A 16,555-nucleotide genomic window follows, 5' to 3' on the forward strand; every position below is an offset into this window, starting at 1 on the left:
TTTACCTTCGATGCAGGTGCTATTTTATGGAGCTGCAAGAAGCAACCCACGGTTGCCCTATCTTCAACTGAGGCAAAGTATTAGGTGGCATCCCCTACTGTTGAGAAACCCTTCACCTGCAGTTTGCGCTTTTGCGTTTCTGCGTTTTGCGTTTAGGGTTTGCAGTCCCAAAAAGGGGCGCCATCCTAGATTGACCGTGCCTATTTATAAGCCACTCTCTCATTCATTTCTCACAGCTGATTCATTTAGTCTGTCAACTCTTCTCTCCAGCCTCTCCACTACCCTCACACCCCTTCAGGAGGACATTGCAGTTCGTGGTTCGTAGCTATCATCATCATCTTCATTGTGCTACAGCACCCTTGTTCCCTTGTATCACATTCACTCCATGATTCGGAACTTCATCATTCCATTCATCAGAGTTTCTTCTCTCTTCTCTTCTCTTCTCCATGTTTGCTGAGTTCACTCCGTCTTCCTCCCAGCCAACCCTACTCTCTCGCTGGTACGTCATCTTTTGACATGGTATCAAAGCTGGTTCTGCTCAAACACTGGCAAAGATGCTCCACTCCAGTGAAGGCAAAGACCGGTGACGGGTTCAATATCCACTTCTCTTCTTCTTTCGCTGCATCAAAATCTCGTTTTTGCAGATTTCAGGTGTTTCAGCTTGCTGCCCACACCCCATTCGCAAGGACATCTCAGCCAAAGCTGTCCATTGCTGTGTCCATCAGTTGGCGCCTGATTTCCAGCCCTCTTCAAGCAGTTTGGAGCTGATTCCAACCAGGCGACTCCTATTCCTGTGTAGACTTGCTGCCGTATAGCTTGCCATGTCATCACAGTCCTACTGCTTCTTTCACTCTCCTCAGCTCCGTTTTTCTACCGGTTGCAACCTCTTACTGCTGGTAGCATCCTTCTCCCACTGGCAACTCACTTCCAGCCCTTCCACTACCCTTATACCCCTTGCAGCAGACATTGTGGTTCGTGCTTCACAGTGCCCTCACACTCCTTGAGGCGGATATTGTGGTTCATGGTTTGTGGCTGACCTCTTCCACTTCCACCTCTTCCTTCTTCAGCAAGGCACACTGGTACCCATGGCTTCTTTACCAATAGATGACCACACTACTCGGTCCTACTATGGCATCACCGGACACACCACCGATGCTTGCCGACTTCGACCTTTGCTCCCCACCCCCCGAAGTTTATGCATCTTCCACCAGGCACTCCTTGTGCCACCTCTCCTTTCTGGGCCACAGAGATCCTTCTGCATTGGCTATCAGAGTACTATGCTCAAGGCAATAAGACACATCCGATGCGCCCTAAGTCCTTTTGAGCAGATGGAGAATCGATTGGCACTACGACCTCCTAGAGATCGTCACAATGCCAGCAGCAATCTTCTCCCACCTATTTTCGGGTACAGTGGCTACCATGGCCCGCGGTTCTGCAGTCCGCTCCATCGAGAGACAGTGATTGTTTGATACCATCTCCTCGTCAATCCGCTCTTGAGAGAGATAGTGGTTGCTCGACTCCTTCCTCTTCTTCGGCTACCCAGTCTGCTCCACTGAGAGACAGCGACTGTTGCCCACCTCTTGCTCATTCTGAGCCCCACCCTTCCCCACCCTCGACTACTCAAGTTCAAGAGGCTACCTCTGGGAGCTCTTTGGCACCCAGGATACCTTCTTCAGCTCGACCAGCGACACTTTCTTCGTCATCAGACATTTCGGAGTCCGTGATCCATGAGTTTTTGGATTCCCTATCTACTTCATAGGGGGATTTAGAGGGGGATGTTATTTCTTTGCCCTCAGAGGGGGCATCTACTTCTTCTTCAACTTCAACGGGGACCCCTCCACCTCCCACCTCAGAGGGGGAATCTACTCCACATGAAGTTCTTCACCCATCCTCTACTTTCCTGGGGTGGCTGTCTTCGACTAGTCATCTCTTCTACTGATACCCAGGATTTTCAGGTACCACCTAGATCCGGACCTCAAAGGTTCAACCGCGACTTAGTGACGAGGCCTTCGTATTCCTTCCAGCATGGATGCACAGAGCTAGTGGCTTCTCTCTTGAGGTTGAGTTTCGGGTTTTCCAGTTCACTCTATCTACTGTTCTTTACTACACGTTCCCTTTGCAGTGGAAATCTTGGATCTTAGGGGTCCTCTACATCTTCTTGCCTTGGTCACTTGGTCAGAATGGAACCACCTTCCGAGATCAAGTACGGGCATATCGTTATGGTTCTCGACACCATACAAAGTCCTACGTTCCTCCTATGCATTGCATGTTTTCATCATCTTTGTACTAGGGCGCTTGGGCAAGTGAACAATTTTCCCACGAGGAACACTGTCCAAGTGGCACCTGCTACATGAGCATTCTTCAGCATGTAGCATTGCATCTCCACCTCACTCCTCTCTTGTTCCCCTTTTTGGGCCCGAGAGGGGGTGTTGAGAAACCCTTCACCCTTCACCTGCAATTTGCATTTTTTGTGTTTCTGCGTTTTGCATTTAGGGTTTGCGTTTAGGATTTGCAGCCCCAAAAAGGGGCGCCATCCTAGACTGACTGTGCCTATTTATAGGCCACTCTCTCATTCATTCCTCACGGCTGATTCATTCAGTCCCTCACCTCTTCTCTCCACCCTCTTCACTACCCTCACACCCCTTCAGGAGGACATTGTGGTTCATGGTTCGTGGCTATCATCATCATCTTCCTTGTGCTACAGCACCCTTGTTCCCTTGTATCACATTCACTTCATGATTCGGAACTTCATCATTCCATTCATCAGAGTTTCTTCTCTCTTCTCTTTTCTTCTCCATGTTTTCCGAGTTCATTCTGTGTTCCTCCCCGCCAACCCTACTATCTCGCTAGTACGTCATCTTTTGACACCTACCACGTGTGAGACAATGTGGCTTCACATGCTCTTGGAGAAACTTGGCTGCCCACAAACACGTCCTACTGTTCTTCAGTGTGACAATGAGAGTTGCACTGCCTTGGCCAAGAATCCTGTGTTTCATGCTCGAACAAAGTACATCGAGATCCAGTGTCATTTCATTCGGGAGAAGACTCTGGATAAGACTATTGGCCTAGTCTACTGTAAGGCTGAGGACAATCTTGCAAACTTGTTTACAAAGGCACTTCCTCAAGCTTTCCGTCGACAACACTCCAAATCCATTAGCCTTTTGCCCTGTCCAGGATCTGAGAGGGGGTGTTAGAGATTGGCATTCCCTGGATAGGCAATTTTAGGTCTGAGCAGTTTTCCGCAGTTGTACCAAGCAGGCCACATGGCAGACAATCCATACAGCTGACATCAGTAGGCTGCAGGCGGTGCAGGTGCCATGTGGCACAGCACAACAGGTCAGCCAAATTTCTGCAGTTGGTCAAGTGCACATCGAATAGCTGTTGTACAATCGGCTGCAGCCGACCTGCATTATTTATGGCATATTTTGCTGGCTATTTATTTGGCCCAGTCTCCATACACTTTGTCAGTTCTGATCTCATGTTTCCAAGCTGCTGATTGTGGAGATTGCCCCCCTCATATTCACATAGTTTGAGATCTTAGAGGTGGAGACGTACACAAACATACTCTTTGCACCCATGTACATATCTGCATCCTTATACAGCATTCTTCAATGCAGATTTTCTGCATCCCGCTCTCTCTCTCTCTCTCTCTCTCTCTCTCTCTCTCTCTCTCTCTCTGTCTTGGTCATAAACTTCTGCACTGCTTCACTCTAACAAGACTATCCACTCAAAACAACCAAAAGTTCAAGTCCTTCACAAACAATCCCAGCTGCGATATTGTTCAATCCAATATTTGTGTCATCTTGATTATATCTATACCACTTCTTCAATCATGCAAGGACCAACTGTAAGCCACCTAAGAAACCCAATTGGATATCAATATGGATTTGACACTTTTCATTTGAGTTGAATTTGGCGCTTCACATTCACCTTCACACTTCCCTCCCACTTTCACTTCATATTTAGATTCACCTCCATTCAATCTAGAACCCTTCTTTAGACCTATCTCAAATTATTCATAAAAAGGGTACTATCTTTGGGTACCTACGGTTTCCAATAGGAGCAGATGCAAGTGAATCAACAAGAGTAAAACAAGTCCTAGAGAAAATCATGGGAAAATATTAGCAGCTCAAGCTTTATGGTGTGGCCATTACATATCACACTTCAATTTTAAGGCTCTTTGTCTTTCCTGCAATTAGGTTCTATCTACCTCTATTATCATGGGAAAATGGAATGCAAAAGCTTTGGGATTCTATGGTGGAAAGATTTCTTTGGAGAAAATATGACAAGGATGGATAGTTGGCCATAATTGCCATGAATAGTCTAAAGAAGGTAGGGGAAACCAAGGGGCTCCAACTACTAAACATCGAAGTAGAAGCAATGAAGGGAAGAGCCAAGCTTCTAGAAAAATGTTGAAAGCATGAAACGCCTTGGGCTCAAATGTTGGTCAAGCTATTTAATGAAAGAACAAGGAATTGTATTGAGCATGGGGCCTAGATAGTACCAAAGCTATCACCACATGAGCCATGAAAATAGTCAATTTTGTCAAAGCATGGTAAGGGGTTGTTACAAAATTCTAGATTGCATTGCACGTAATTTGAGTAGCACATCAACTTAGGGCAAGGAGACTATCTTCTTGACATGGGCATGTAGGCTGCCATTAGCAGTAGTACTTGAGAGAAGAGAAAGATCTCTTGCTAAACAAGGAGCTTGTAAAGTTTGTCATTGGATAACGCCCAATGGCAAGCTATCTCATTCCAAGACCTCGGGAGGGGACAATCAAGAATCAAAATCAGAAGTTGACATGATATACAAGGCATGGCAAATTAATCTTTCTATGAATCAAATAGTGAGGGTATTTAAGGAAATCTAGCCTCTAAGACTTCCACTGAAGGACTAGCTCTTTGCTTGAAAAGTTATAATGGGGATGTTTCTCTTGGTTAAGAAATTAAAAGGGCAAGGCCTTTCCATTCGAAAATGTCATTGTGGAGGAGAAGAGATAGTTCATCACCTGTTTTGGGATGGTTGCATTGCATCCATAGCCATGCATGACATACTTTCACATTTAGGTGGCGTATTACTTTACATTCTTGATATGCAAAGAGGGTCGGACACATTAAGAGCAAGTCATCCATATTCTCAATCTACATGGCATTTAGGAGGCAAAACTAAAAAGAATATTCAAGGGCAACAGCATAGAAGTACAATAACAATCTACAGAATCCAGAGCCAAATGGTTTCTTATAATATCTTGTATATTGGACAAGTCGAAGGGCAAGGATTTAGCCAAAATCTTAAGAATTTTTCACAAAGATATTTCCCAACTTTTGTAATTCACTAATTATTTAATATATAGAATACCTATTCACCTTAAGATTGAGAGTTTTGAGGAATTGAGCACACAGAGAAGAATTCCCCGAGAGAGTCCATTTAAGCAACTCCCCAAAAATTGATGCATCAATTAAGGTATTCATGACAAAACCATACATATTTTGAAACAACTTTCTGCACACCATGCTCGACTAAACATTTGAATAAGAAAGATATAAGATGCTGGTAAGTAGAGCACTGAGACTAACACTCATTAGAAAGCACAGAATAGCTTGTTATCCTATGATTCAGCCCTTGTAAAACATGCCATAGCAAAACCCAAATGGGCCATCATGATGGTCCCAAATAATGATCAAGTTGATTGTTCAGTATTACGAAGATATAGAGGTGTTCTGGCCCTGAAGATAACTACATTAAGCATACCTTCATTATCGGTTGATATTCAAGAGAGACTTGGCTTCTTGTTGCTCTTCAATTAGATCCTCACTGGTATACTTGCTCAAAAGCTCCTGTTTCTTCTTCTCAACCACCATACGCTCAATTTCCTTTTCGTCTGGTAGAGGAACATGTGCAACAAATTCCCAGGTCTTTTTCTTTGCTTTGCACTCATCCTTCAGATTTTCGTCTTCCAACCCTTCTTCCTCATCAGCAAACAAGATAGGCTTCACTCGAGCAACCTCCCCACTGCGCACCATCTTTCTTGCAGCATTCTTCACATCCTCAATCTTCTGCCATTCTTCCACAGCCTTGGCTCTCATCTCTGCTTCTGCCTTACGCTCCAAGGGCTCGAGCAAGCCATCCTCCTCATCCCGATAGCCATAATAATCAGCATCGATGCGCTTGTACATTTCATATCGAGATCTTCTTTTCTTCAAATCCGGGGGCTTCTCGAATAGCTCTCGGACACCAGGAAGATGCTTGGCAGCACCAAAGTACCTGTATCCCATGCCTCGACAGTCGACAATCTCCTTACCCTCACTGTCAGTGATCTTTGGGGCCATTTTTGCATAGTTGGGGCCACCAAGCTCCAAAATCCGAGCTTCCCAGTGGCCTTTTTCCCTGATCAGCTTGTTGATTTCATCGTTGAGGTCCCGGAGACGATGCTCACCGAGGCCGGGGTTCTGTATCTCCATGACCTTGCGGCCAATCTCACGTAGGATTTGCAGCCTCCATTTGTCTGCTTCGGCAAGATCTCTGCACTCCGAGGCCAGGTATGGCCGCTTCTCCTTCGGCTTCTTCTTCTCTTCGTTCTTGAATGCCAGGAATCGGTTGAGCATAGACTGCGCCTTCTCCTCGTTTCGAGCCATGGCGTTGGAATTACAAGAACGAGGGTCTGTGTGGGCTGTGTCTCGAACCCTTTGTTGTGTTGCGCTCTCTCTCTCTCTCTCTCTCTCTCTATATATATATATACACTCTCAGGTAAATCGTCAAAAAAATTGCTCGGGAGACCAACGAACTTGACTTAGCAAGTTGGCATGATCTTCATCAAACGTGGAACTGCAGTCATCTCCTCTGAGCTTTACTCGACTTTCTATCAAATTTAGGCTTTCTTCGTGCCACTTCAATGCACTTGGCTATGCAAATTCCAGTTCTTTATATAGCACTGGGAGAGTGCACCAACTCGCTCTTGATTTCAAGGGCTTATGCATCTATATGTGTGTGCGTGCAAAGGCATTTCGAAGTTTCGTCAAGCAATAAGCTATGATAGAAACAATAATCAAAATTAGCAATGACGATTGTAGAATTTGGAAGTTCCCACAAATGAAACTTACTAGATATTTACTAAACTATAGAAAAGACTTAGAAAACAATATGTTGTGAAGAAACTATGGTACTAATAGGGTGCATTCGACAACAAAGCTACATTGAGACGAATTCTACATAGGATCTCATTTACCATGCACAAGGGAGTGTATTTTTAATGCTTAGCTTTGGTATTATTGAGTTGTGCACATGTGAGGTGCACATGTGAAATGCAAGTCTATTAAGACAGCACAATGATAGTATAAAACCATAAGCATGCATTGGGTTATTGTAAGTTGTGTGGGCAAGTGCATGTGGATGCTTGGTGTCAATTTGGCCCTAGAGCATCAATTAGACCCAAGAAATGTCCTATGGTGGCATTTGGGATAGAAATTAATTAATTAATTAATTAATGGGCTAGGTCTTGAGTTTATTAATGCTAGACTAAGGTCAATTAGAGTTGGAAATAACTTTTAGCTCGAAAGGGCTTAGCACATTAAACAAGGATGGGCTAAGGTTAATTAATGGTTAAATGAAATGCAATGATTTTCACTCATTTATTTCTAAAATTTAATTGTTTAATACTAAAATTTGATTTTGGAATGCTACCACTTGGCAAATTTTCCCATTCAAACGTAGAGAAGATGTTTGGGGGCTCGTTAAGTGTGGAGATATCCATTCTAAGGCTGAGGGATAAAGGAGAAGTTGTTAGAGTTGTATGCACCTACTATGGGAGGGCATTCTAGCCTGAGGGCCAAACCATGTGAATAAGGCTTAGGGGAGAGGAGTGAGAGGAATTAAGTAACCTTAATGAAAAAAGGGGGAAAACAAAAACAATTGGAGAAGATCACGAAGCCATTCTGCCGATAGACTACACCTCGAAACCTCCATTACAATTGTTGTCCTCAAATACACTGCAAGCATTGTCGAGCCTACCATTGCGTGATAATCCCCAAGCACAATCAAACAACACAAACTACCAAAGATACCGCATAATCACTCCACAATAGTCACCTTAGCCTAAAGCTTATATAAGATATTGATAGGCATCAGCAAAGCTACTACTATTGTTTTCTATGCGCCCAGTTTACTATAGAGAGAGAAGGGGGGGAGAAGAAGAAGAAGTGAAAGGAGAAGGGAAGAGGAAAAGGAAGGAAGAGAGAAGAAGAAGCGGAAGGAGGAGAGAGGAAGAAGTGAAAGGAGGAGAGAAGAGAAGAAGGGAGAGGGAAGTGAAAAGGAGAAAGGGAGAAGGGAGAAGAGAAGGGGTAGAAGAAAGGAGCAAGAATAGAAGGGTGAGAGAGATAAGAAAGGAAGGAGAGTAGAAGAGGTGTAGAGAAAAGGAAGAGGAGGAGGAAAGTAGAAGAGGTGAGGAGAAGAATGAGAGAAGGAAGGGAGTTGAAGAGGTAGAGAAGGATAGAGGGAAGAAAGAATAAAGAGAGAGGGGAAGTGAGAACAAAGAAGGACATCCCCGAATCACAAGAAGAGTACCATTTCGACATTTTTCGACACAAGTCCTTCCTCCCTAGCAAGATCACAATCCCACAAGGAATTGCAAAATCCATGTGGAGCTCAAGTCTGAGCTAATATTGTGGACGTGTTCCTGCAATGGCCCCCAATAGGAGATGTTCTAGAGCGAGGAGCATGGGAGCTACTAACACAGTTACAAACGTGGTTGACACGCCACCTCACACGGCACAAGATCAAGTCCCTTCGTAAATTTATGCTCATTCAATACATGGTTAGAAATGTAAAAATAGGACACATAATGATTATTAAGTCAAAATTGTATAATTCAAAGGCTAGGATAAATTGTATAATACCATATTGAACAATTATCTTAAGATCCTTATAAACAAATAGTTGCATCAAGAATAAAGTTATTTTCATATTTATAAATCAAAGTTAAAAATCATGGAAATGTAAAAAAGTTACATTGGGAATCATTTCTTTTTGCACAAAAACATTGGGAAGATAGATGTTGCATTGAGAAAAAAAAATTAAATTTATAAATCATGTAAAATATTAGCATAAGTGTAGTTGCATTAATAATAGTTTTATTAACTTTTACAAAATCTTATGAATGTAAAGGATAGTAAAAATAGTATCAAGGATATTTATCTTTACGATTATGAAATTATTAAATATAAAAAATATTCCCTTAGTATTTATAAATTAAAAAAATAACTTTAGCTTGTATTAAGCAAATTAAGAAGGATAAAATAGATGATTAAGATTATCAATTAGGGGTACTTCTTAACGGAGAAGAATCCCACTATAAAAATTTAATGAACTGATAAATCTTTTTTCAATTTAGGATAATCTCTAGAATTCTTGATGGGATTAATGACCAATCCTTGACAAGAATTATGAATGAAAGATCGTACTCAAAGACCTACGATAATCAAGAAAATTTATTAAAAAGAGGAAAGTTAATCGAGGGTTAAAAGAAAGGAAAGTTAAAAAATCAAGTCAAAGGGAAATTGGGAAAACCTAAGAGTCAAAAGAAAATCAAATTGAAAAGGGTTGCCTCCAAGTTAAGATCTTGCTTAATTGCCTCTTTTTGTCAAGAAATCACTTGAAAGAATTCACTTGTATTTGTAGCAATGCATACAAGCTTAACTTGATGCATTTTGGAAATTGCTTAAATAATGGAAAAATCCTAATACACTAAGTCTACAATATGATACAAAGAAAAGTGCACTAGACCTCCCCTAAAGCTAGTTGTGGATCCTTTCCCAAGGGAAAAATAGATTGCTACCTTGAAGAGTTTTTGGACCAGCCCTGACGGGGCGAGAGGTCACTTTGTAGGAAGTCCTTGGGCAAGAGGAGTGAGGGTGTTAGGGGGGACTTTGGCTAGTAAACTCTTAGACTTCTAGGAATCGCCCAAATTCCTGTGTGACTCAAGATGGGTTTCTTGAGGCCTTGATACCAGTTTGGGGGTAAAAATTTTGGATAAATAATGGCCTTTGCAGCGTTCTTTCATATAGGCAAAAGGAGAATACCTATATAATAAATTTTATTTAAATAAAGAACATGTCTTTCAAAGGACTATTTTCATTGTTTGTGTGTTGTGATTTTAAATCGTGTAAACAAACACTATGATTTAAAGGACTAATTAAGGAAGTTGATTTTATGTATACACCTTAACTATGTTAGGTAAGTAGATAACTAAAACTACCGAACCAAGGGAAGCAGGAGGGCATGATCCATGATGAATTTGCCCTAAGGTAAGGTGGACTTGGTAAGCTGAGAGCTTCTCACAAATTCGTTGCATCAGAGCATATGAAAAATTGACCCTTGAGTCGACTAGGACCCTTGACTTCGTATCAGCCGTCAAGAGATGCAGCTTTAGTAGTCCACACATCAGAGTGGATTAATTCCAATGGCTTCTCACTCTCTTGAACATGTCTAGGAAATGGTTTCCTTGCCTGTTTTCCAAACTGACAGGCTTCACATACCTTATGCATTTCTGCAACCTTGAATTTAGGCAATCCTGCAACAATATTTTGGGCCTGCATTGATTTAAGTCGCTGTACATTAACATGACCAATGCGTTTATGCCAGATATCAATATCTGCAACTACTCCGGTCCCATGTGCAAACATTGATGTACTTAATTCAGACATGTCTGCATCCAACGTAAACATTCTGCCCTTCTTCTTTCCTTTTGCTATCAAGCGACCTTTATTTTTCATATCCTCAACAAAGCATCCATGAGGATTAAATCTGACCTGCAAGCCCTGTTCAACCATTTGACCAACTGAAACCAGATTCTTGGTGATATTCGGAACATGAAATACATCGGATAGGTATTTCTTTTTCCCATCCTGCATAGACAAAGGAATTTTTCCAATCTGCACAATAGGATGTGCAGTATCATCACCAGTCTCCACAAATCCTGGTTTTTCCATTTTCCTTGCATCCTCCATCCATTCTGCATGACCTGTCATGTGGTTTGACGCACCTGAGTCAACATACCATACATCATTGCTTTCTTCTGCATTTGTCACAGAATTGTTCATGTGCTGCACCATAAACAAATGCTCATTTCTGTCATCACCCTGTCTACTAGAAGATGCATAATTTCCTTGTTGCAGTTTTCCATTCATGATGTCATTCTGCTTTTTATAGCAGTCTTTAGCCATATGACCCATTTTTTGGGGAATGGAGTGAGGCTTTACCTTAAAGGTAGAGGGGTTGGTGTTTTCATACTCCCTTTCATTTCTCACTCTGCTTGAACCAAGTGTGATATGAGTCAGCTTCAACTCGAGTAATCTAGCACAAGTAGTTGCTCAAAGACTAACATTAGTTAATCCCAAATAGGAAACTTTAGCTTATGTAGAAACCAAAAAAAAAAATCAACTTGATTCTCATGGGAATAGCCAAGACCTTCCATTGCGAAGTGGACTTGAGAGAACCTAGACAGTACCTAGAAAGGATTCATCTTAAAGGACCACTAAATCATGCCACCAAGGATGTCTCAAGCAAGCACGTCACAACCACCAAGAGGACCCTCATTATTGATGACAATATATCGAGGCTCTTGAACAATAGGCGACCTATCTAGGGACTAATCACTACATAAGACAAGCTTCCAAGCCTATCTATAACAAGCAATTAGCTTATGACCCACTTTTAGGGTTTCTAGCCACCTTGGGAATTGTACTTATTAATTGAAGATCTAAGTAATAAAGCAATGCTATAATTGAAAAAAATTTAGTTGATCCGAAGGGTTTGTGGCAAATTGATTTTTGTTGTTGTTAGTCATTTGTGATAGCCGATTGTATTAGGATTTGAAGAAAGTGTTGGTTGTTTGAGATAATTAATCAAGTGTTAAGTTTCAAATTTGTGAATTTATTGATTGCTATGAATTGTATTAGATTAGATCATCTACCACCCCATTTGAGAAGGAAGATTGGTTTCATAGTTTTGTTGCCACATCAACTCCCTTGAGTGGGTGGGCCCATGTCACCTGATTTTGAAAGCCAAGATTGTTGAGCATTGTTGAATTTGTGATTAGCTAAGTGCAATTTAGTAAACATGTCATCATACTCTAGTGAAATGGCTTCGAGCCATGATGATGTTTCACATTTTGAAAGATCACAAAGCATGGTGGGTAATGCAATACGTGATCTTAGAATGCACATGCAACATGGATAGCATGTTGAGAATGTGGATTTTGACCAAGAAACAAGTGACCATCAAGAAGAGGATGACTATGATGATGAATTTAAAGCTTAGTTGATGAGAATAGTTGATATATTTGCCCAATTTAGCTAAAGATCCTTGATTCATTGGTAATGGCAAATGATGCTAGTGGGCCAAGTTTTTGATTGTAAGGCCAACTTGGTAATGCCAATTCAATGAGTTTTGAATAGCAAGGTATGAATACTAATGTGGAGGTGTGGGATACTTTGGTATGGATTTATTTTCCATGCAATGGTTACTTAAGGACTATCTATGGGGATGTATGACCCAAATCTTTTGGTATACAACAAAGAAATGCATTGAATGCAAGGTCCAATGTATCCTAGTATGGCAAGTGGAATGCAAAATCCCATGCATTACATAGGTGTGATGCCTAGGAAACAAAGTAGCATGTTTGGTCGTACATTTGTGAACCTTGGTGTATTTAGGACTCATGGTGTTAATGTGGTGTTATGAAATGCTCCATATAGTGTTGATGATGAGGGAAAATGCAACCAATGTACCATTTTTGCAACCATCGACCTATGATGATTTGCACCAAACAACGAAGCAAAATATTATGTTGATAATGGGAACTTCAACAAGTCATCTAAGATCCAAAAAGTAACTACTTTCTTGAAGGGGAATGCATTGCAAAGGTGTAAGTAGATGTCATGATTGCCTAGCATAAGTTGGATGCATCATAATGCAAGAATCTTGAGTAGTATAACAATAAGTTTTGGGAGGCATTACTACCTATCACTTATCATGTCGTCCCCCTTTTGATAAATAGGCACTTCAAAGGTCACAAAAAGAAACAAAAGAAGGTAGATGATCACTATAGACTCGCTTTACAATTCACAAGGTTATTGTTGCATTTTGAAAAGGCTAGGTTGAAAAAGATGAAAGATGAAGAGTATTTATATCCAAAGTTGAATATGCACTATTATGGATTGTTAACCCTTAGTAGCACAACAAAAGAAAGAGCAAAAGAAGAAAAGACTCGAATGTCCCAAAGTCCAATGGACAATTTTTGAGATTCCATCTTGTTCTGATATATTAATTGCAAATGCTAAACAGTGAAGCACAAATGGCAAAGAAGGATACAATTCAAGTGGAGGCATAATGTGCCATGAATATTCTCGAAGGATTAATTACATTAGGTTGTTGAATGTCATTTTAGTAGCATTATCCAAAGTATGCAATTAATTCAATTGTATTATTAATTGTAATATCAATCCAAGAGCTGCTCCCATGCAAATTGTAAAGTATCCTAAAAAAGATAAGAAAATGACCGGCTAAAGAGCCACATTTAACCGGGTTGCCAAGCCAACTCCTGCTAGTTGTTGCACTGAATAGGTGATGTTGGTAACTAATTTTTATGATTTATTCTAGCATTCCTCTATAGTTTACGACACTCGTTTATAGTAGTCCAACTAATCTAATGTCTAGAACTCAGTAAGCTTGCTTAATCATGCACTTCGTCTCTTAACTCTTCACGGCTAGGTCTCTACATTGGACACTAAATACTAAGCCTAAGATTTTTATCCCTTGGGGAATTGGTCTCATGGCAATATAGATCCAATGGATCTATCTACACATCTCCATTCTAATTCTTTTTAAATTATCTATTCTCTGTCTTTATATAATAAATTTCTTTTATATTTATTAATCAATAAACATTCTTCTTTCTTCTTCATAACTTAACATCGATCAGGATAAAAACAAGTTCTCTATACACTCTTATGTGTACACATACATTATTTATTTTAAACCCCCATATCTTCCCTTAATTATCAATTATCCTAGTGTCCCTCCACTCTTTATCTTAACAATCATCTAAGCATTTTTCAAAATGAATAACCTATAAAAGTTTAACATGGAGTCCCCTCAGGCCATCATATAAATAAATTGTTATTTTTATATTGCTTATAATTCAATTAAGGATTGTAGTTATTTTCTAACTCAATAACTATCATAAAATACCCTTACATTTCTTTTTTCCCATGTTGTAGATTAACATACCATGTATACTCTTAATTATGTCAAAATAAAAACACCATGTTTATATGTATATTTTCTTTAACAATAAAAATAACATTAAATTTTATTTTAAATTAATTCCTAAGAAATTTACTAAAGGATCAAAAATTTGACTTTTGCCTTTACCATGGAAATATCATAATTTTTATTGATGTAAAACATAACTTTTTCAAAATAAAAATTGAAATTTTTACTCAAAAATAATAAATTTTGAATTTTTCAACGTGCTAAACGATCTCCAAATATTATTAAATTTTTATTAAACTTAAACACTATAGAATTCATGTAAAAAATATTATGACTCATAATTATGTAGCCAAAAATTTTATCAAAATTCATCTATGCCATTTTAAAGTCATTTTTAGTTGTTTTTTATTTTTAAAAATATAATCAAACATACATAAATACAAAAAAAAATCAAGGTTGAAAATGAGGTTCAAAGACATTTTATAAAAATTTTAAATTGAGAAAATATTCATGTCACACCATTTATTTTTGTTAAATGAGATAAGCCGCTTACTTAACAATACGAGTCGAAATTGCGCTTTTGAAGGCTGTGTCATTTGTAGTCTGAAAAATGTATGTGAGTCTGCCTATATATTACTCATCAATCTTTCCTTGCTTCCACTTCACTCATACTTGATCTAGCCCTTTTGCCAAAGTAGCTTTCCCCCCCTTGTGCACATGAACTAGGCCTTATATGCTTTTTAATTCAGCCTTTAAGTAAAAAGGTTAATGGGATAGATTATTGAATGATACTTCCTCTCTCAACTATGAATGAAACGGCTGCCATGATAGAAGGATTTAGAATCATGTTTGGATGATGGATAGATAGAGATGATAGCGATCAAATGAGGGTATAAGAATGATGGAGAAGATGATAGAAATGGTGATTAAGAAGGGATCTCTCTCTCTCAAATGGTTGCCATCAAAATGACGGGCAACATGAAGAGGTTGATGACGAAAGAAAATAGCGATATGAAAATTAGCGATTATTCTCCCTCTCTCTCTTCCATATAACGGCCCCCTATTTGATATGAATTGGCCTTCATAAGAGTTTCCATCTCTGAGTACCCATTTCCCATTATCAAAATTTCCAAGAGCTCAAGTTCCATAATGGCTCATACTTTCTTTCAAATAACATGTACCCACACCATGTCTTTTATTATCAAACCAATCACCTTGATACATATCACCATTCGCATATGTATAAATCCCATAGCCTTCTTTTTTTACCAATTTTCCAAAATCTATCATATGAGCTATTGTCGAGATATTTTTGTACTCCAAGACCTTCCTTAAGATTGCTACTATATTGTCCATCATAAATTGCCCCATTTGCAAACTTGTAGACACCATGCCCTTTCTTCTTTCCCATGCCATATGTACCTTCAAACGTGTCTCCACGCCCATGTGGTATGTGATCAATGAGCTCACCACTCCAAATCTATTGTAACAATAACATGTACCCACACCATGTCTTTTATTATCAAACCAATCACCTTGATACATATCACCATTCGCATATGTATAAATCCCATAGCCTTCTTTTTTACTAGCTTTCCAAAATCCATCATATGAGCTATTGTTGGGATATTTTTGTACTCCAATACCTTCCTTAAGATTGCTACTATATTGTCCATCATAAATTTCCCATTTGCAAAATTGTAGACACCATGCCCTTTCTTCTTTCCCATGTCATATGTACCTTCAAATGTGTCTCCATGCCCATGTGGTATGTGATCAATGAGCTCACCACTCCAAATCTATTGTAACAATTATGCATTGGCTTCATCAAAATAATCCAGATAAATCATTGCTTGAAAACATTTACTCTAAAGAAGATTGTCTTAAAAACCATGTCATGTTCCCCTTCTTCCTCTTGACATCATGCAATGGCCTCATTCTTTTTCTAACCTTCATTTTTTCCTCCAATTCATTTCCTTTCCCCCTCCCTCTAAGAATGGACTTATTTAAGAACTTTGACATGTAATGGAAGGAACCCTAAAGGGCCTATATATAAAAACCAAGAAGTGAATAGATAAGATGATTTTTGTGTGTGCAAACTTGAGAGCTCTCTTCTCTTTGCTTCTTTTTCTTTTCTTGTGTATCACGTTGAGAGTGAGGGAGAGTGAGAGGGTGAAAGTAAGTGAGTGAGCGAGGAACTTAGAGGGTGAAGCTTCTCCATTGTATCATGTCCTCCTCTTCTCCTTCTTCTTCCACAATTTGGGATATCTCTTCTTCTTCTCTA

General features: G+C 39.6%; 1 protein-coding gene across 2 annotated transcripts in view; it reads right to left on the reverse strand.

The window, feature by feature from the left end:
- The window catches only part of LOC148020592 (pre-mRNA-splicing factor ISY1-like protein), a 54,499-nt gene extending 47,643 nt beyond the window's left edge, over window positions 1-6,856 (reverse strand). Inside the window, exon 1 of one of the 2 annotated variants that reach the window (XM_087698374.1) lies at window positions 5,755-6,846. In XM_087698374.1, the coding sequence (XP_087554500.1) occupies window positions 5,760-6,638 (879 nt within the window). In that variant the 5' untranslated portion in view covers window positions 6,639-6,846 and the 3' untranslated portion in view covers window positions 5,755-5,759. Of the gene's footprint in view, window positions 1-5,754 lie in introns of both variants that reach the window. The other variant, XM_087698375.1, reaches the window with a different exon arrangement.
- Between the last annotated feature and the right edge of the window lie 9,699 nt (window positions 6,857-16,555).

The sequence above is a fragment of the Lygodium microphyllum genome, chromosome 18 (assembly GCF_053477565.2).
Source record: "Lygodium microphyllum isolate KBCC chromosome 18, Lygodium_microphyllum_v1.1.10, whole genome shotgun sequence".
In the NCBI taxonomy this organism is placed as follows: domain Eukaryota; kingdom Viridiplantae; phylum Streptophyta; class Polypodiopsida; order Schizaeales; family Lygodiaceae; genus Lygodium; species Lygodium microphyllum.